Genomic DNA, 21,744 nt, shown 5'->3' on the forward strand with positions numbered 1-21,744 from the left:
AAAAAAACAGTAGCATAATTTGAACAGTTTAAACAATTGTTGCAGCAATATCAGATGAATCATGCGGCTGTTAGATATGGTGGGGGAAGGGGGGAGGGTGGGAATGGGATGGAAAGGGAAGGTCAAGGAGTGAGGAGGGGGATGAGGTGAGTATATGGGAAGGGAAAATGAGATGGGTAGGTAAATTAGAAGCAAGGGAAGGCCATGAACAAGGCCTATAAACAGCATTTAATCTTCAGGTAGGTCCATTGATGAAGTGTTTTTGTTTGAGAATAATTTTTCCCAGGGTCTCCACGTCTCATTAAATTTCAGAATCGTGTTACTTCTTAGAGCTATTATTTTTTCAAATGAGCTATGTTCAGATATCAAATATATGAGATCTGACCTACTCGGCAGGGACTCAGACCTCCAGTATTTAGTGACCAGAAATTTAGCACCCAACAGGATATGTCCTATGAGGTTTTTTGTTTGAGAAGCTATCCCATCAGAGTCTATCAGAAGTAGGGCTAGTTTTGGGTTGAAAGGTAGGCGAATTCCAGAAACATCTTCTAGTATTTTGTATGTATCTTTCCAAAAAGGTTTTAGGCGTGGACAACTCCAAAAAATGTGTAGCAGGGAGCCTCGATCTCCACAACCTCTCCAGCATAGATCCTTAGGGGATAAATCTCTGCTTTTTAGCAGAGTTGGAGTGAAATACCATCTGGTAAGTACCTTTAAATGGGTCTCTATCAGGTTTGCCCCTCGTGAGGCCTGTTTTGCCCATCGAAATGCTTTCTTCCAATAGTCTGTGGGAATTTCATGTTCTAAGTCTCTTTCCCAGTTAAGTAAGTGGCATTTTTTTGTTGTTCCCAGCTGGCCTGTGAACACATCATAAAAGGCTCTCGTATTTGGTTTCTTTTGGGTGTTGTTTAGTATGATAAGCACTGATTTGGGGATTTTCAGAGATTTAATATCTTGTAGGTGAAAAAAGGAGGCGATTTGGAGATATTTGAGTTTTTCTTGCGATGTTATGTGGTATTTAGATTGAAGTTCCTGGAAGGATATGAAATGTTTCTTGGGAAACAGGTCAGAGAAGTGCGAGATTCCTTTATCTAACCATGGTTTTAAATAGAGGTCGGGAATGAAATATTCCAGTGTTCTGAGGGGTATTTTGTAAGAAACGTTGCTAGAATGTTTTTCAGATTTTTGTAAGAAATCCCTCCAGGCCTCCAACGTGGCCTGCATAGTAGGAGAGAGACCGGGGAGGTTCAAGTGTTTGTTAAAATGAGGAGCTTTTGAGGCTAGAATTTGTGCGTGTAGCAGTGAGGCTAGAGGTCTCTGATTGTTGTATTCTGATTCCAAAGCAGGCCAACTTATGCTTTCGTTATATTTTATCCAGGAGGAGATTTGACTTAAAATAGTGGCCTTACGATAGGATTCTAGATTGGGCAGGCCTAAACCTCCCTGGTCTCTATTTAATGATAGGATAGAGAGAGCTATTCTTGGTTTTTTATTTTGCCAAATATATTTGGAAAGCTGTTTTTGAAAACTTTGGACTATTTGTTTCGGAACCTGTATAGGTAAGGTTCTGAAGAAGTGTAAAATTTTTGGGAGAATGATCATTTTGTATGTTGTCACTCGTCCCAACCACGATAGGTTTCGCGTGCTGAAAGCATCTAGTTCTTTCTGTATCTCCGTAAGGAGGGGGGAGAAGTTAGCCAGAATTAAGTTTGAAGTGGGGAAACATAGTTTTATCCCTAAGTATGGGATACTATTTTTCTGCCAATGGAACAAGAACTCTCTTTTAAAGGGGTTGTCCCGAGGCAGCAAGTGGGTCTATACACTTCTGTATGGCCATAATAATGCACTTTGTAATATACATTGTGCATTAATTATGAGCCATACAGAAGTTATAAAAAGTTTTTTACTTACCTGCTCCGTTGTTAGCGTCCTCGTCTCCATGGAGCCGACTAATTTTTGGCCTCCGATGGCCAAATTAGCCGCGCTTGCGCAGTCCGGGTCTTCTGTGTTCTTCTATGGAGCCGCTCGTGACAGAGAGCGGCTCCGTGTAGCTCCGCCCCGTCACGTGCCGATTCCAGCCAATCAGGAGGCTGGAATCGGCAGTGGACCGCACAGAAGAGCTGCGGTCCACGAAGCAAGAGGTTCCCGGCGGCCATCTTCACAGGTAAGTATAGAAGTCACCGGAGCGCGGGGATCAAGGTAAGCGCTCCGGTAAGCTGTCTGTACGTCCCTGCATCGGGGTTGTCTCGCGCCGAACGGGGGGGGGGTTGAAAAAAAAAAAAACCCGTTTCGGCGCGGGACAACCCCTTTAATATCTTGTTTTAGGTTTTCATTTATGTGTATGCCCAGAATTTGGGATTTAGTAATGTTTAGTTTGTAAAAGGATGCCTCTGCAAATTCAGATAGGGTATGTTGTACTTTTCTGAGGGATTGAAGTGGGTTTGTGAGTGTGAGTAAGATGTCGTCTGCAAATAGGCTAATTTTGTGTTGGCGGTGTCCTGCGTGAATGCCGTGTATGTCTGGGTTGTTTCTAATGTGTTCAGCTAGGGGTTCCATGACCAGTGTAAATAATAGAGGTGATAAGGGGCATCCTTGGCGAGTACCGTTGGTTATAGAAAATGAGTTTGAAAGATTCCCATCCACTAGGACTTTAGCCGATGGGGTTGTGTATAGTGCTGTTATTGCGTTAAAGATGTTACCGCTGAATCCAAATTTATTTAGTGTCGAAAAAGCAAATTCCCAGTGCAGGCGGTCAAATGCTTTTTCAGCATCGAGGGACACCAGTATGGAAGGGACTTGAGTTTTGGAATTTTTATGGATCAGATTTAGGATTCTTCTGGTCGCATCTGATGCCTGTCTTCCACTAGTGAAACCTACCTGATCTGAATGCACTATATCAGGTAGGATATTTGTGAGTCTGCGGGCAATGGTTTTTGCATAGATTTTAATATCGCAATTAAGTAGCGAGATAGGCCTAAAGTTTTCCGGGGAAGTGGGATTTTTCCCGGGTTTGGGAATTGTGACTATCGTTGCTTCTAACATCTCCGGGGGGAAAGAATGTTGTTGGATGCCTTGGTTGAAAGCCTGTGACATATGAGAGATCAGAGGTGAGTAGAAGGTTTTGTAGTAATCATTCGAGAATCCATCTGGACCAGGTGCTTTCTGTAGTTTTAAAGTTTGAATGGTGTCTTTAATTTCCTCGGGTGAGATAGGAGTATTTAAGTAGGTTAGGTGTTTTTCTGTAAGGGTTGGGAGTTTTATTTTCTTTAGAAAGGAGTTTATTATCTGAGGGGATGGTTGGGGCGTTTCTTTATCTTCCCTTAAGTTATAGAGTTTTTTATAATATTGTCGGAAGGTTTCTGATATTTGGTTGGGATGGAATAGTTTTGTCTTTTGGTTGTTTGGGTCTAGGATGAAGAGAATTGAAGATTTTTGTATTCTTTTTTTGACCATTTTCGCCATCATGCGCGAGGGTTTATTATTGGAAATGTAGAAGGTGGAGCGGAATGATTTCTGCTCTCTGTCGTAGTTGTCGAGCAGAGTATTCCTAAGTTTGTGTCTTAATTCAAACAGTTCCTCGTGTATCTTATCCGTAGGGGACTCGCGTAATTTTTGTTCTGTGATGGATATCTGAGTTATAAGCGTGTCTAAGTGTTTCGTTTTTTCCTTTTTGTATTGTGAACTAATTTTAATTAAGGAGCCTCTTATAAATGCTTTGTGAGCATTCCATATAGTGAGTGGGGATACCTCAGAGGTAGTGTTGTTTGAAAAATATTCTCCTAGGTCTGCCTGTATTTTTTCACGAAACTTCGGGATTTTCATGAGATACGTATTGTTTCTCCAAGTTTTTGTTTTTCCCTGTGAGCCTTCCAGATTTATGGAGAGTAGTGTTGGGGCGTGGTCGGACCATGTTATTGTGCCTATTTGGGCATCCGTGAGTAGTGGTAGAGCATTTTTGTTGGTTAGGATGAGATCAATTCTGGAGAAGGACTTATATCTAGCCGAGTAGAAGGAATATTCTTTCGAGGATGCGTTTAAGCATCTGAAAGTGTCAAAGATATTTTCCTTATGTAGCCAGGGTAGCAAAGAGGGAGAGGATCTTAGTTGTCCTCTTGATGAGTCCATTGATTTATCCGGGACTGCGTTAAAGTCACCGCATATGATTAAAGTTCCTGTTTCGCATTTCCTAATTTTCCTCATTAGTTTATTTAAGAAGCGTAGCGGGGCGTAATTAGGCGCGTATAGGTTTACGAGTGTAAATGGTTTAGAGTTTAATAACCCTGTCAGGATGAGATATCTACCGTCAGGATCTGCGATTTCTGAAAGAATTTCTGTATGAATAGTATCTCTAAATGCTATTAAAACCCCTGCTTTCTTTTTTGAGGAGCATGCAGTAATAATTTTAGGGAATTTTTTGTGAAGTAGTGTCAAGGAAGTGGAGGATGCAAGGTGAGTTTCCTGCACGCACACAACATCCGCGTTGGAGGAAATTGCTTCCTTCCATAGTGAGGATCTTTTAAAAGGGGAATTCAGCCCATTTGCGTTTATAGAAAATATCTTTATTGGCATTGTTTCTATTTTTGTTGAAATAGGAGGTGAGAGACGTGGAGAGTCGGGCGTTATGTGGACCTGTTAGTGGTTAAAAGGGTTAACAAAATAACGGTGAAACCACTTTTTCTATTCCTTAACAGATATCTAAAGTATCTCAATATAGCAAAATAACGTTGCAAATTTTACTTTTAAGATTGGAAGGAAGAAAAAGAGAAAGAATGGAAATAAGAATCAAGGCAGTAAAATTTCACTTTTCAGGTGTGAAATAGGGTGAGGTATGGTTTGTTTCAGGCTAAAAACCTGTACAAAAAATATTGGGGGGGAAAAGTTCGCCTGGAATACGCCGGGCCTGACCACCTCATAATTTCGAGAGGTAAAGATTGAAGAAACTTCCTCTTCTCAGAGGGTGGTTAGTTGTAAGGCGGCCTCTGATCTTTCGCGTTGCTGTTCTTTGAGAATGTATTTTGGTTATGTGATGGAGGTAAATTTATCCCCCACTTTCTGCAAATCTGGACGGCATCTTCTGGTTTGAGAATGACGTGGATAGTGTCGTCTTTCTTTATCAGGATTTTTGTCGGGAAGCCCCATCTATATGGAATTTTTGCATGGCGAAGAGCTTCGGTGAATGAGGAGAATCTCTTCCTCTCCTGCATAGTGGTTTTGGATAAATCTGTATATAGACGGATATTTTCAAAGGGCGCTGGTAGCGGATTTACTTTCCTCGCGGCTAGCATGAGGGCTTCTTTTGTCTGGAAAAAGTGTATTCTTGCAATAATGTCTCTTGGGATAGAGTCTGCGAGAAATCTAGGCTTGGGCAGCCTATGCGCTCTGTCAATTGATAGATCTAGATTGGAGGCATTGGGGAGTAAAGTAGCCATTAAACTGTTTAAGTATGTTGGAATTTCAGATGTTGAGATGTTTTCCGGGATTCCACGGAATTTAATATTGTTTCTCCTGTTTCTATCCTCCATGTCGGCTAATTTCGTTTTAAGTTGGGTTACTTCCTCTACCAGCTCGTAATGCGCATCTATCAATGCATTATGCGACTGAGAGAATTCTCCCATTTTATTTTCTGTATGAGATACTCTTTCTCCTAGGTCTTCTAATGTGGCTTTAAGGGAGGTTTTCAAAGAGTTAAAATTGTGTTGTAGGGAGTCGTTTAAAGCGATTACCATCTCCTTAATGAAAGACTCTGAAGCTGGTTGAGAGGATGAAGGAAGAGCTGTAATGTACTCTTTTATAGATGGGGTATTTAATTCTTTGTTAACTGGCTCTTCCATTCTGGGTTTCTGTTTGAGCGGACTTATTGCAGGGGACTGTCCCTTCATTGCAGATGAAGAGGGGACCGACGCCATTTTGTGTGCAGCATGTGGAGACATATTGTGCCTTTTTTCTGCGGGCTTATGAGGAGCTGGGGATACTTGGAGCTCAGTGTCGGAGGTATGTAATACATGATCTGTGGGAGAACTCTCCCCAGATCGAGAACTCTGCTTGTTCTGCTTATTCAGACCGTCAAAAGCAGTGTCCTCTGGTGTTGTATGCCTGGGAGTGCCGGGCGCCATTTTGTGGGCATGTTGTGGGGCACTGTTAAGCCTTTTGTCAGCCTTTTTAATGTGGTCTGAGGTGTTTGCAGTATCACTCACCGCAATTCCAGGAGACCGATCTGGTGAGGAGTCCTCCGGTGCCGGTGGAGAGAGAGAGCCTTCTCCTCCTGAGCTTATGCAGGGCGCGGAAGAGTTCGGAGCGCTCGCTGCAGGTGTCAGTTTAGCTGTCGGCGCTGTGAAGAACTCCTCCAGCCGCTTCGGCTGCGGGCGCTGAGCTCGGCGTCGGGACATCTCCTGGTGAGTGCTCAGGTTCAGGGAGGTTGCTGGAGGTGTTTTACGAGCGGGGAAGCTCTTTTTTATCAGCTAAGGGTAGCGTTTAGGTGGAAGACCGAGCGGAGCTCCGGATTTACACGGCCATCTTAAGCTCGTCCAGGCCACGCCCCCCTACACTAAAGAATTTGATGACTCCAAGGAAGTGAACCTAGGTAGAGAGAGCCTAGAAAGCAAAATTTAGCATGGAGGGAATTGCAGCCACCATCAGCAAATAGACTGTTTTAAAGTGAACTGTACCTCCACACTTTGGATGGTGTAATCGTCAAGCAATATTTAAGTAAATGGTCAGTTGACCTGAATTCTCTGTTTCTTGGACTTCATTTCGGGTTCACACTGCATAACATCTTACTCAAGGAAAAGTACAGCCCAGTGCACAAAAAACACATCACCACGGGGTGGGGAAGTCAGCTGCCTGAAACATTGTCCTTAAAGATGAGCGAACGTGTTCGGCTCCGCCCCTTTTCGCCCGAACACCGAACTTTGCGAGCAATTTCGGGCGAAAAAAGTTCGGGGGTCGCCGTGGCAGCACGGGGGGGGGGGGGGGGGGGGGTGCGGCGGGGAGTGGGGGGGAGAGGGAGAGAGAGAGGGCTCCCCCCTGTTCCCCTAGCTGCTGCCGCCCGCGCCGCCGCGCCTCTCCCCGCCCCCCGGCGCCCCCCGAAGCTTTACGCGTGGACACTAAAGTCCTCGGCAAAGCCGGTGTCCGGGTGCGTAAGTGTTCGTTAAGAACACGTTCGCTCATCTCTAATTGTCCTGATTCCTGGTCATCACAACTGAGGACCTCCCTATTCCTTCCCCAACTGCAGATGTAGGATTGGGCAGTTGGATTTCAATACATCTGATCCTTTTGTTTTTGAATATAAGAGATGTGAGACAAGCTACTGCCTCCAGAGTCTGACAGCGGCTTATTCCCTGTCCAAGCAAGGCACATACATGCCGGTGGGGAAAGTAGGGATCAGAAAAGAAACTTGTCAGCTGGATGATTGGCCAGCTTTAATGTCTAAGACTGGAAAACCAGTTCACCAATGGATCTGTAACTATTAAACTTCCATGAATATTTGTATAACTCTCTCTCAGATATACCCGGTGGTATATAATGCTGGAGCCTGCCTCACAAATAATGGACCGGCCATTCCTGTTGTGTATGACTTTGGAAGTGCTCAGAAGACAGCATCATATCATTCACCACAAGGACAAGGTAAGGTAATTTTTAATTTTACAGCAAGTTGACAATAGTCTTTATGAAAATGGTGTAAGGCTAAAAATGCCTTTCTTTGCTTGCAGAAGAGTTTGTCGCTGGTTTTGTCCAATTCCGAGTTTTTAATAATGAAAGAGCTCCTTCAGCCCTTTGTGCAGGAATGAGGGTGACTGGTTGCAACACAGAACATGTAAGTGTAATAATGCCGGCTGGATGCTAAACAGCAGTGTTAAGGACCATTACACATTGCCGGTCACATTAACCTTTCAAGCCTTGGGTTCCAAATTAGTTCATAACTGGATGCATCAGGGAGGCCAAAAACTATGATTTATAGTAATTAGATCCCACAGATATGTAGAGATGAGCCGCGGCAAGTATACAGCCCACTCTGCTTAAGGCGCGTACACTCAATCTTTATTAACTTTTCATAGCGTTTCTCAATACAGGAAAGGAATACGTCATTAGTCACGGCTTAAATCTCATTGGGTTAGAAAAACATCAAGAATTGTGCTTTGTTCAACAATCAGCACAGTGAGAATAAATATGTGAAATGTCCTTCAAATGATTATTCCTCCCTTGTGAGTTTGGATGGTCGCAGCATCTTATTAGCACAATTCATTCTTTTCCCAGAGCTCAGGGCATGGGAGGGTTTCTTCTGATAACGATTTTTTTGAGGCTTGGCTCTCAGAAGAATAAAAACAAATCATTAGACATTGCACCGAATACCCTGCTGTAAAGTTATTTCTGCTTGAATTATTGTTTCACTATGCACAAGCTTATTTACATCTTGTAATGCTCCATTTTGTATCTAGCGGCCATTTTGAGACATATTCTTCCATTTTATGGACCTGTACCTTCTCAAATCCCCCTAGAAACTGTCTCAAAATAAACAATACCTTATAACTTCTACTGGGCGGGGTAAGGTTTGCTTTCCCTATCTCTAGTTTATGATCTATGCCCTACCTATCATTGTTGGTCAGCTGTCCAAAGTCTAATCCCTTCCCCGACAACTAATCCTAGCTAACTAAACACGAAGACCTAATAGACACAGAAGGGATCTACAACACACATGCTACTCTATTCTAATGGCTGGGAGACTAGAGTGCTCACCCCTGTTTCTGCTGAGACAGATCCATAAGGGGACAAACCGCTCTGTTGTATTATAGGCATATAGCCATCGCCTGGGGTTTCCGCATCAACATACACGGAAGCAACAGGCACCATCTGATCTGTAAGCTTAGCACAGGGGCGTCTTATGCAGGGTACAATACAGACAGAAAGTAGCAGGAGTATGATAAGAGTAACCAGAATCCCTATTCCTATCTGCATTAAGAATTGTTTCCATTGTCTGGTCCATGCAAACCACTCATCCCAGGGGTTAGTTATCCCAGAATTACGCTTCAGCTCTTCTGACAATGTGGCCAATTTCTTTATTGCGATAGTCACTTTACCTAAGGGCCCTGTGTTATCTGGAATATATGTACAGCAAGTTTCACCAATCATTTTACAAACACCACCTTTCTCGGCTAGCATCATATCCAGAGCCACTTGGTTCCGGAAAGCCATGGTGGCCGTGGGGCCCAACTGATCAGCAAGCCCCTAAAGTGCATCTCTTGAATAGCTCACGAACCCCTGCTGGTTTTAATATATATACAAACATTCTTATTGATGGTTACTATTCCAAACAGGGACTCAAATCCGGCCTTAACTTGATCCCTGGCTTTAAACTCATCTTGTACCCCCCCTTGGCACTCTGATTGCATCTATATATATACACATGTGCATCAAACCTGCCACCTGGTTTCAGATTGTGATGCTCATCTGTAGGACCTGAGAGAGAAGCAGAGACCACGGAATACGTTATTGACAATTCCTTGGAGAGACCTATGACAAAATTAACAAGAGAATCATTTCCCAAACTTAGCTACTGTGGCATGTATCCTCCGGAGAAAAAGAAAAACTAATGGAAGACACTCAATTCAAGATTTGCCCGTTTCCTTCATTGCCCATGGATCTACTTTCCCACTACTCCGTGGATGGTAGGGTGTGTGAAAAGCCTGGAATATACCCAAAGCAGACATGATGTATTGCATTATTTCACCTGTGACATTTGTACCTTTGTTTGACTCAATCACTTCCGGTACCCCATATCTGCGGATTACCTCATTCATGAGCTTCTGTACAGTTACCTGCTTATTTACTTTGGTAACAGGGTAGGTCTCCAACCTGAAAAGAAATCAACAACAAGCACATATTCATACTTCCCAACAAGTGGGAGCTGAATGTAGCCAATTTGCAATATCTGAAATGGGTAGAGTGGTCTAGGCAAGCGTTATGTGGCAAATTTACTTCTGCCCTGTTGCTTACGGCAAAGATCATGCAAAATTGGACAAATGATGCAGCAGCTACAGAAAACCTAGGAGCCACCCGTCCTCGTTCAAGCGTCGACATCATTGCTGCTTTGAGAGGTGCGTCTTTCCGTGCGTCAGCTGGGCCATCATGGGGCACAGGGACCGTGGTAGGCAAGTGCTGTTGACTGTCCGCCATACGCCGTCCTGTTCTGTTGCTCCCATATTTAGTCCATTTGTCTTTTTTCTTCATTGCTGGCTTGTAACTGTAAAGTCCTTAGCATATCAATGTCCAAAGTTTTTAGCAAAGTCCAAAGTTTTTAGCAAAGTCCAAAGTTTTTAGCAAAGTCCAAAGTTTTTGTCAAATTCTTCTTTTCTTCTTTTCTTCCACGGCTTCAGGGCCGCTGCCTTTGCTGTGTGGTCTGTGATGACGTTGCCTCTTGTTTCTCTGTTGTGGGAATTGGTGTGAGCTTTCCACCTTGTCAGGTAGAAGTAAGTAGGGCCTCCGTGGGACTCTGCACCGCTGCACCATTGTTAATTGGCTGTCCTGCTGAGGTAACAAGCTGTCTGGCCTTCCATGTTAGGCCGTAGTCATGAGCTATGCCAAATACATACCGGGAGTCAGTGTAAATGTTTGCCCTCTTACCTTCTACCACTCTACACGCCCCAGTGAGGGCCTTCAGTACCGCTTCTTGTCCTGAAACATGCGGAGGCAGAGCTTCTGCTTTTTCGAACATCTTGTTGTGGGACCACTGCATATCCAGTGTGGAGTCGTCCATCACCTTGGTACCATCTATAAAAAACAACTCAAAATATGCATTGTTAACAGGGGCTTCAGTAACCTCTTAAAACTTACATTTTCTTGCTGCATCACTGCTAGACAATCATACTGATATTCTATTTCAAAAAGATTAGAATCTTGTTGCAAACAATTTAAAAATAGCTGATCTGCAATACCTAGATCACCTATGCCTTCTCCTCCCCCCTGTGAACCAGGGTACTCAATTGAAAGAAGAGTAGCCAGGTTCAAAAGAGCACATTGTAGCCGGATCTGACAGGCCAGAGATAAGTGCTTGGGTTGCACTTGCGTGAGTATGCTCCGAATGACATGAGGGGTGAGGACCACTAAGGAATGGGGGGGTGGGGGTGGAGGTGTAGTCCAATACCAACTCAGAAGGTTTGTCAACCATTGCCTGTACTGCTGCCACTGCACAAACACATGAGGGAGCTCCTCGAGCCACTGGATCCACCCTCATTGAGTAGTATCCAAGTGGCCGTGGTTGTCCTCCGTGCTTTTGTGTCAACACTGCCGTCACATGGCTAGAAAGTTCAGTACAGAAAAGAGTAAAGGGTAAAGAGTAGTTGGGAATACCCAAGACTAGAGAGCTGCTTCAGAGGTGAGAGAGAAAAGAATAATTGAAAGACAGTCATGGAGTGGTTGCATGAGAGAGGAAACCGAGTGGATTCATGGGTGGCAGTATGAAACAACGCCCAGAAAGGTGCAGAGTTTGGCAACACATATAGGTACAGGTATGGCCTGGAGAACAGCCTTTTGTTCCTCTGTCAGATGTCCAGTTCCTTGGCCTAAACAATGACCCAGGAGAACAACCTTTATTTTGCAGAACTGGAGTTTGTCATTTCTGCAAGAAAAATTAACAGTGAAATTGTGGCCTGTTGGCAGGCTTCCAAATTATCAGCATACAGCACCTACATCACACAGCACCGACATGCGGTAGGTGTCTGGCTGACCCTTCAGCGTCTTTTCTGGACTGGAAAAAAGAGGGGTGTTTGTTGGAGCAGTTAGTTTACAAAACTCTTCTGAACCGGCACCTGAGGTCTCAACCCGTACTGATCCATCTGGTGAGAATTTGATGGATGCAGATAAGGCCTGTAAGATATCAGTGCCAATAACAAAGACATGAATTACATCAGGGTAGAATATTCTACAAACATCTATCCACATTGGAAATTTACAGTCTGCATATGCAGAAGGGGGGGGGGGAGAGAAAAACTTGTATCCCCAGTCAATATCTGCATCACACATCTTACATTTATCATAGTCTGAACATGGGTCATTAACTCTCATCCATCCATGTGGTCAAGTCTGTCTCTCTCATTCAAATGTTAGTAAGAGTTCACACAGGACGTAACGCGTATGATGCAACTGTCCTTATCTTGCAAACAAATGCATTCAATCACTACCACCTCTCCCTGGAATCAGTCAAACTTTAACTGTCTGTAATACTAGAGATGTACAACAGATTCCACAACACTAATATTTCCCATAAAAGGAACACACATTTAGCAATTATGCACACGCCCAACCAATCACAGAACTGACATTTACACAAAGAACAGCAAAAACAGTAAGATTCACTGGATTGATTACGGGTTCTATTCTAGTCAAGCAAACTTATTGTTGTCCAGTGTTCTCCACTCTAATCTTTTAGCCTTGAGAGTTAGATGAAGAGAAAAACAAAGGGAAGGGGGGGAGATTGGAGACAAGGGGGAGGACCTACTCCGGACTAGCTGCGGCTTCTAATAGATCAAGCATTAACCCTCTCCTTCATTCTGTAAGCTTTTCTACTGCCGTCTGCGATCCTAGCACCTATAGTGACCTTTCGTCTCAGCAGTATCTGACTTATGAGGAATGGACAACACGTACAGCAATGACACAATGTTAGGACATTAAGACATACAGGACAGACAGCACGGTGGTTAATTGTCACATAATTGTCTGCAGATTCTGCATGAACTTGCTTCATGTCATAGGGGGACACAGACTAGAGGATTCCCTTTTTCCTCCATTGTTCCCCCTTGCAAAGTGGAAAAGATTTTTCCAGCAACAACTACATTCATGGGACATTTTAAGCACAGACCTACTTGGGATGGGGGTGCTAAACACAGACTGCAGAACAGATAATCGGGAGGAGGCTATTTGCAGGCGCGATGAGGGGACTTGAATGTTTCTATGCAAAATTCAGAAAAGGCACTCGTCATTGCAGTTCAAAGAATTGGTATGCTGGGTAAAAACATACATAGATGGGAGTTCAGAGGCCAGCTCATTTCTGCTGCGGAGCTAAGATGACATCTGAGGGGTAACTGAAGGTATTGTTGCAACAGATGCTAAAATGGCCGTTGGGCCATGGCTGGCACTGAAATGGCCACCAAAGGTGTGGCCTGACTGGGCGATGGTGACGGGAGGGTCCAGGAATACTACATACTAGACACGTATCAAGATATATCGACTGGTATTGGCCCCAATAACAACACGGCCATCTAGGGGCAGGACACAAGGGAGAAAAACATCGTCCATGACACAGCCGGGGCGGTGCCCTCAGATGGTGAAGAAGGGCTGCCTTCCTTTGTCTTCAACTCAAAGCATATGAATAATCGCCATCTTGAATCTGCAACTTTCTTACTTCAACTTTACGTTACTTACTGAAACATCTTTCTCTGCAAACATGAGCAATCGTCTATTAACTACAATTCCTTCATTATCAGCTAACACACTTTTCAAGCCTTCTCCGACAGCCCCCACCTTTGTAAAACGGCTGTCAGCTCTCTGTGAATATGAACTATTCCCTTCATTTAGACTCATAAATAACACATATGCTGGCACCTTCTGATAACGCCACATGTTCTGCATTTTTCAACTCCTCTCTATATACTACCAACTGGACAGGATCCAAAAGACCATCATCTACAGTCTTCTTCTTAACAATTTAAACATCGTATATTACAACGGCCTAATTATAAGTATATATAACTGCCCGAGACCCTGGTATGCCTGTAGCCTTATGCTCAATCATGTAATGTAAGAACTCTAATGTCTGACGCCCCTTCACATAACTTCTTAACTTTTTGCCTGCTCTACATGACACCAAGTGGACAGAATCCAGGAGACCCTGATCAGTAGTCTTCTTAAAGAACTTCAACATGTTATTACGTACGATACAACAAGACGTAGTGTTCAAAGACTTCCACGCCAAATGCCCTGTCCTCGATGACGTAGTGTTCACAGACTTCTACGTTCGATACAGTTAAACAGCCAAAATGCCCGATGCAGTTAAACAGCCAAAACGCCCTGCACCGTTAAACAGCCAGTCCTAATGGACCCACAAAATGCCATGTACAGTTAAACAGCCAAAACGCCCTGTACATTTAAACAGCCAGTCCTACTGGACCCACAATGAAAACACATATATGCATATAGTCAAATTACAGATTCTGTCCCTCGGTGTCACTTAAGATTACCCAAGACCTGAGGTAACAATGTCTATTGATGACAGCTTAACAATTGTACATTGAAATAACGACTGACCGCAGGACAGACTACAATCAAACGTGCCAAAACAGACCACGGTAGACATCATATATATGTATATATGTGACTTACCACGCTGTATGGGGTTGATCAGTCCCCGGACTTTGGCACGGCTGATGTCATCAATCCAGGTCTGTGTAGCAGTCCAATGGTTATTATCAGCGTCAATCAATACATCCTGCCGAGTACGCCAGTTGTTAAGGACTGTTACACATGACCGGTCACATTAACCTTTCAAGCCTTGGGTTCCAAATTAGTTCATACCTGGATGCATCAGGGAGGCCAAAAACTTTGATTTATAGTAATTAGATCCCACAGATATGTAGAGATGAGCCGCGGCAAGTATACAGCCCACTCTGCTTAAGGCGCATACACTGAATCTTTATTAACTTTTCATAGCGTTTCTCAATACAGGAAAGGAATACGTCATTAGTCACTGCTTAAATCTCATTGGGTTAGAAAAACATCAAGAATTGTGCTTTGTTCAACAATCAGCGCAGTGAGAATAAATATGTGAAATGTCCTTCAAATGATTATTCCTCCCTTGTGAGTTTGGATGGTCACAGCATCTTATTAGCACGATTCATTCTTTTCCCAGAGCTCAGGGCGTGGGAGGGTTTCTTCTGATAACGATTTTTTTCAGGCTTGGCTCTCAGAAGAATAAAAACAAATCATTAGACATTGCACCGAATACCCTGCTGTAAAGTTATTTCTGCTTGAATTATTGTTTCACTACGCACAAGCTTATTTACATCTTGTAATGCTCCATTTTGTATCTAGCGGCCATTTTGAGACAGATTCTTCCATTTTATGGACCTGTACCTTCTCAGCAGAACTTGGCTTCAACTTTAGCAGTTGTCTTTCCTGGGCACTAACAGTATCTTCCAGTACTCAAATACTTCCAGGACATAGAGTAGAGCCTCATAGCATATAAACTGCATGTCACAAGAAATATAGACATATAGAACATACAGTATAAACACAGTGAAAACACAAATGGACCATAAGATGACAGGCATGTGGTGATTGTACCTGGATAATGATGAATATAATGAAACTAGCAGGGGTGACAGGAAGAAATGATACAGAACCAACATAACAACCAGTAAAATGCTGATCCTAAGGGTATGTTCACATGGGTTGGAAATTAGCAGCATTTACAGTCCTAGCATTGTGGATGGGGTTTTAGGAGATCCCCCGCACTGCGGGAAAATCTGTACCGCAAATTGATCTGTCTGCTGATTTTAAATCCACAGTATGTTAATTTATGCTGCGGATTTTCACTGCAAATTCCACTCCCTCTAATTAGGGGCTGAAATTCGCAATGAATTTGCACCAAAATCTGAACCATTTGGTATGGATATGTAGGTATGGTTTTGTTGCTGCAGAAAATCTGCAGCGTATCCGCAACGTGTGAACATACCCAAACATTGACTCTCCCTATGTCTCTTACTGACACTATCCCTAACACCAGACCCCACTGTCCCTCTGTAGTCTTTAATTGACCCTATGTAGGATCAGGGCAACAAGCTAACAAGTAATAATGGAATATAAACCAAGGCAGAGGAAGCAAAAGACAAACTAGAGACTGTATTAGGAAACCAAAGAGCATGACACGCTGAGGGGACAGACTAAAGGCTAAGGACTAAGTACTCAGAACTAGAACAAGGTATACTGGAATAAAAATACCCTTAAGCTGGGTTCACAAATCCTGCGGAAATCTCGCGGAATGCCTGCACAGAAAAAACACAAGATTTCCGCTGGCTAAGTGCAGCTTCAAGGTTTTGGAGCCGCTTAGCCGTCGGCATTCTGCTGCAGCTATCTCTTCCCATAGAGAGGCCGCTGCGGAAATGGGGAAAGAATTGACACACTGCGTCTTTGATTTCCGCGCTGCATGGCAATTTCAATGCAGCTTGGCCGCAGTGTGTGGACGAGATTTTTGCAAATCTTGTCCACTTTGCTGGCTAATCCTGGGATTACAAACGTGGACACTCCACGGCAGTTCTGCCCCATGTGAATCCAACTTTAGAAGGCAGAAGATAACGATGTCGCTCCTGCTGATTGTAACAGTAGTTATTAGAGATGAGCGAGCACCAAAATGCTCGGGTGCTCGTTACTCGGGACGAACTTTTCACGATGCTCGAGGGTTCGTTTCGAGTAACAAACCCCATTGAAGTCAATGGGCGACCGGAGCATTTTTGTATTTCGCCGATGCTCGCCAAGGTTTCCTTGTGCGAAAATCTGGGCAATTCAAGAAAGTGATGGGAACGACACAGCAACGGATAGGGCAGGCGAGGGGCTACATGTTGGGCTGCATCTCAAGTTCACAGGTCCCACTATTAAGCCACAATAGCGGCAAGAGTGCCCCCCCCTCCCAAAAACTTTTACTTCTGAAAAGCCCTCATTAGCATGGCATACCTTAGCTAAGCACCACACTACCTACAACAAAGCACAATCACTGCCTGCATGACACTCCACTGCCACTTCTCCTGGGTTACATGCTGCCCAACCGCCCCCCCTCTCCACAGCGCACACCAAAGTGTCCCTGCGCAGCCTTCAGCTGCCCTCATGCCACAGCACCCTCATGTCTATTTAGAAGTGCGTCTGCCATGACGAGGAACCGCAGGCACACACTGCAGAGGGTTGGCACGGCTAGGCAGCGACCCTCTTTAAAAGGGGCGGGGCGATAGCCCACAATGCTGTACAGAAGCAATGAGAAATAGAATCCTGTGCCACCGCCATCAGGAGCTGCACACGTGGGCATAGCAATGGGGAACCTATGTGCCACACACTATTCATTCTGTCAAGGTGTCTCTGCATGCCCCAGTCAGACCGGGCTTTTTAATTCATAGACACAGGCAGGTACAACTCCCTGTTGTGAAGTCCCTGTCGACCGACAGCATGGGTGGCTCCCTGGAACCCACCGGCGATACACAAAAATATCCCATTGCATTGCCCAACACAGCTGAGGTAGTAATATCGTGCTTAATGCAGGTGGGCTTCGGCCCACACTGCATGCCCCAGTCAGACTGGGGTCCTTTACAAGTGGACACATGTAGGTTAAACTCCGTGTGCACCTACAGCATGGGTGGCTCCCTGGAACCCACCGGCGATACACTAAAATATCCCATTGCATTGCCCAACACAGCTGAGGTAGTAATGTCGTGCTTAATGCAGGTGGGCTTCGGCCCACACTGCATGCCCCAGTCAGACTGGGGTTCTTTACAAGTGGAAACAGATGCATTTATAACTCCCTGTGGACCCACAGCATGGGTGGCTCCCTGGAACCCACGGGCGGTACATAGAAATATCCCATTGCATTGCCCAACACAGCTGAGGTAGTAATGTCGTGCTTAATGCAGGTGGGCTTCGGCCCACACTGCATGCCCCAGTCTGACTGGGGTTCTTTACAAGTGGAAACAGATGCATTTATAATTCCCTGTGGACCCACAGCATGGGTGGCTCCCTGGAACCCACCGGCGGTACATAGAAATATCCCATTGCATTGCCCAACACAGCTGAGGTAGTAATGTCATGCTTAATGCAGGTGGGCTTCGGCCCACACTGCATGCCCCAGTCTGACTGGGGTTCTTTACAAGTGGAAACAGATGCATTTATAATTCCCTGTGGACCCACAGCATGGGTGGGTGTCAGGAAGCCACCGGCGGTACATAGAAATATCCCATTGCAGTGCCCAACACAGCTGAGGTAGTAATGTCGTGCTTAATGCAGGTGGGCTTCGGCCCACACTGCATGCCCCAGTCTGACTGGGGTTCTTTAGATGTGGAAACAGATGCATTTATAATTCTCTGTGGACCCACAGCATGGGTGGGTGCCAGGAAGCCACTGGCGGTACATAAATATATCCCATTGCATTGCCCAACACAGCGGATGTAACGTCAGCTGTAATGCAGGTGGGCTAAAAATTCATTTGATTACACTGTAGGCGAGGGCCCACAAAAATTGCTGTATCAACTGTACTAATGTACATCAGAAAAATTGGCCCTGGCCAACCAAGAGGGCAGGTGAAACCCATTAATCGCTTTGGTTAATGTGGCTTAAGTGGTAACTAGGCCTGGAGGCAGCCCAGTTTAACGAAAAATTGGTTCAAGTTAAAGTTTCAACGCTTTTAAGAGCATTGAAACATATAAAAATTGTTTAGAAAAATTAGATGAGTGAGCCTTGTGGCCCTAAGAAAAATTGCCCGTTCAGCGTGATTACGTGAGGTTTCAGGAGGAGGAGCAGGAGGAGGAGGAGGAATATTAGACACAGATTGATGAAGCAGAAATGTCCCCGTTTTGGATGGTGAGAGAGAACGTAGCTTCCATCCGCGCGTGCAGCCTACGTATTGCTTACGTATCGCTGCTGTCCGCTGCTGGAGAAGAGAAGTCTGGGGAAATCCAGGCTTTGTTCATCTTGATGAGTGTTAGCCTGTCGGCACTGTCGGTTGACAGGCGGGAACGCTTATCTGTGATGATTCCCCCAGCCGCACTAAACACCCTCTCCGACAAGACGCTAGCCGCAGGACAAGCAAGCACCTCCAGGGCATACAGCGCTAGTTCAGGCCACGTGTCCAGCTTCGACACCCAGTAGTTGTAGGTGGCAGAGGCGTCACGGAGGACGGTCGTGCGATCGGCTACGTACTCCCTCACCATCCTTTTACAGTGCTCCCGCCGACTCAGCCTTGACTGGGGAGCGGTGACACAGTCTTGGTGGGGAGCCATAAAGCTGTCCAGGCCCTTAAAGACTGTTGCACTGCCTGTGCTGTACATGCTGCTCGATCTCCGCACCTCCCCTGCTACCTGGCCCTCGGAACTGCGCCTTCTGCCACTAGCGCTGTCGGTTGGGAATTTTACCATCAGCTTGTCCGCCAGGGTCCTGTGGTATAGCAACACTCTCGAACCCCTTTCCTCTTCGGGAATGAGAGTGGGAAGGTTCTCCTTATAGCGTGGGTCGGGCAGTGTGTACACCCAGTAATCCGTAGTGGCCAGAATGCGTGTAACGCGAGGGTCACGAGAAAGGCATCCTAACATGAAGTCAGCCATGTGTGCCAGGGTACCTGTACGCAACACATGGCTGTCCTCACTAGGAAGATCACTTTCAGGATCCTCCTCCTCCTCCTCCTCCTCAGGCCATACACGCTGAAATGATGACAGGCAAGCAGCATGGGTACCGTCAGCAGTGGCCCAAGCTGTCTCTTCCCCCTCCTCCTCATCCTCCTCATGCTCCTCCTCCTCCTCAATGCGCTGAGATATAGACAGGAGGGTGCTCTGACTATCCAGCGACATACTGTCTTCCCCTGGCTCTGTTTCCGAGCGCAAAGCGGCTGCCTTTATGGTTTGCAGGGAACTTCTCAAGATGCATAGTAGAGGAATGGTGACGCTAATGATTGCAGCATCGCCGCTCACCACCTGGGTAGACTGCTCAAAGTTTTGAAGGACCTGGCAGATGTCTGCCAACCAGGCCCACTCTTCTGAAAAGAATTGAGGAGGCTGACTCCCACTGCGCCGCCCATGTTGGAGTTGGTATTCCACTATAGCTCTACGCTGCTCATAGAGCCTAGCCAACATGTGGAGCGTAGAGTTCCACCGTGTGGGCACGTCGCACAGCAGTCGGTGCACTGGCAGATTAAAGCGATGTTGCAGGGTGCGCAGGGTAGCAGCGTCCGTGTGGGACTTGCGGAAATGTGAGCAGAGCCGGCGCACCTTTACGAGCAGGTCTGACAAGCGTGGGTAGCTTTTCAGAAAGCGCTGAACCACCAAATTAAAGACGTGGGCCAGGCATGGCATGTGCGTGAGGCTGCCGAGCTGCAGAGCCGCCACCAGGTTACGGCCGTTGTCACACACGACAATGCCCGGTTGGAGGCTCAGCGGCGCAAGCCAACGGTCGGTCTGCTCTGTCAGACCCTGCAGCAGTTCGTGGGCCGTGTGCCTCCTATCTCCTAAGCTGAGTAGTTTCAGCACGGCCTGCTGACGCTTGCCCACCGCTGTGCTGCCACGCCGCGCGACACCGACTGCTGGCGACGTCCTGCTGCTGCTGACACATCTAGATTGCGAGACAGAGGTTGAGGAGGAGGAGGAGGAGGAGGAGGAGGGTGCTTTAGTGGAGGAAGCATACACCGCCGAACATACCACCACCGAGCTGGGGCCCGCAATTCGGGGGGTCGGTAGGACGTGAGCGGTCCCAGGCTCTGACTCTGTCCCAGCCTCCACTAAATTCACCCAATGTGCCGTCAGGGAGATGTAGTGGCCCTGCCCGCCTGTGCTTGTCCACGTGTCCGTAGTTAAGTGGACCTTGCCACTAACCGCATTGGTGAGGGCGCGTACAATGTTGCGGGAGACGTGGTCGTGCAGGGCTGGGACGGCACATCGGGAAAAGTAGTGGCGACTGGGAACTGAGTAGCGCGGGGCCACCGCCGCCATCATAGCTTTGAAAGCCTCCGTTTCCACAACCCTATACGGCAGCATCTCAAGGCTGATAAATTTGGCGATGTGGACGGTTAACGATTGAGCGTGCGGGTGCGTGGCGGCGTACTTGCGCTTGCGCTCCAACACTTGCGCTAGCGACGGCTGGACTGTGCGGTGCGAGACATTGGTGGATGGGGCCGAGGACAGCGGAGGTGAGGGTGTGGGTGCAGGCCATGAGACGGTTGTGCCTGTGTCCTGAGAGGGGGGTTGTATCTCAGTGGCAGGTTGGGGCACAGGGGGAGAGGCAGCGGTGCAAACCGGAGGCGGTGAACGGCCTTCGTCCCACCTTGTGGGGTGCTTGGCCTTCATATGTCTGCGCATGCTGGTGGTGGTGAGATTGTTGGTGGTGGCTCCCCGGCTGATCTTGGCGCGACAAAGGTTGCACACCACTGTTCGTCGGTCCTCAGGCGTCTCTGTGAAAAACTGCCAGACCTTTGAGCACCTCGGCCTCTGCAGGGTGGCATGGCGCGAGGGGGCGCTTTGGGAAACAGTTGGTGGATTATTCAGTCTGGCCCTGCCTCTACCCCTGGACACCGCACTGCCTCTTGCAACCTGCCCTGCTGCTGCCTCCCCCTCTGAAGACCTGTCCTGAGTAGGCGTTGCACACCAGGTGGGGTCAGTCACCTCATCGTCCAGCTGCTCTTCCTCCGAATCCTCTGTGCGCTCCTCCCTCGCACTTACTGCCCTTACTACTACCTCACTGCAAGACAACTGTGTCTCATCGTCATCGTCCTCCTCACCCACTGAAAGGTCTTGAGACAGTTGGCAGAAATCCTCAGCCTCATCCCCCGGACCCCGGGAACTTTCCAATGGTTGGGCATCAGTGACGATAAACTCCTCTGGTGGGAGAGGAACCGCTGCTGCCCAATCTGAGCAGGGGCCCGAGAACAGTTCCTGAGAGTCTTCCCGCTCCTGAGCATGTGTCATTGTAGTGGAGTGAGGAGGCTGGGAGGAAGGAGGAGCAGCAGACAGAGGATTC

The 21,744-nt window shown here is 46.4% G+C and overlaps 1 protein-coding gene across 1 annotated transcript in view; it reads left to right on the top strand.

The window, feature by feature from the left end:
- Window positions 1–21,744, top strand: part of LOC136626594 (intelectin-1a-like) — a 39,434-nt gene that overhangs the window by 15,633 nt on the left and 2,057 nt on the right. The window contains exons 4-5 of the mRNA XM_066601640.1: window positions 7,503–7,623; window positions 7,710–7,813. Coding sequence (XP_066457737.1) covers window positions 7,503–7,623; window positions 7,710–7,813 — 225 coding nt within the window. The remainder of the gene's footprint in view (window positions 1–7,502; window positions 7,624–7,709; window positions 7,814–21,744) is intronic.

The sequence above is a fragment of the Eleutherodactylus coqui genome, chromosome 4, assembly GCF_035609145.1.
Source record: "Eleutherodactylus coqui strain aEleCoq1 chromosome 4, aEleCoq1.hap1, whole genome shotgun sequence".
Classification (NCBI taxonomy): Eukaryota; Metazoa; Chordata; class Amphibia; order Anura; family Eleutherodactylidae; genus Eleutherodactylus; species Eleutherodactylus coqui.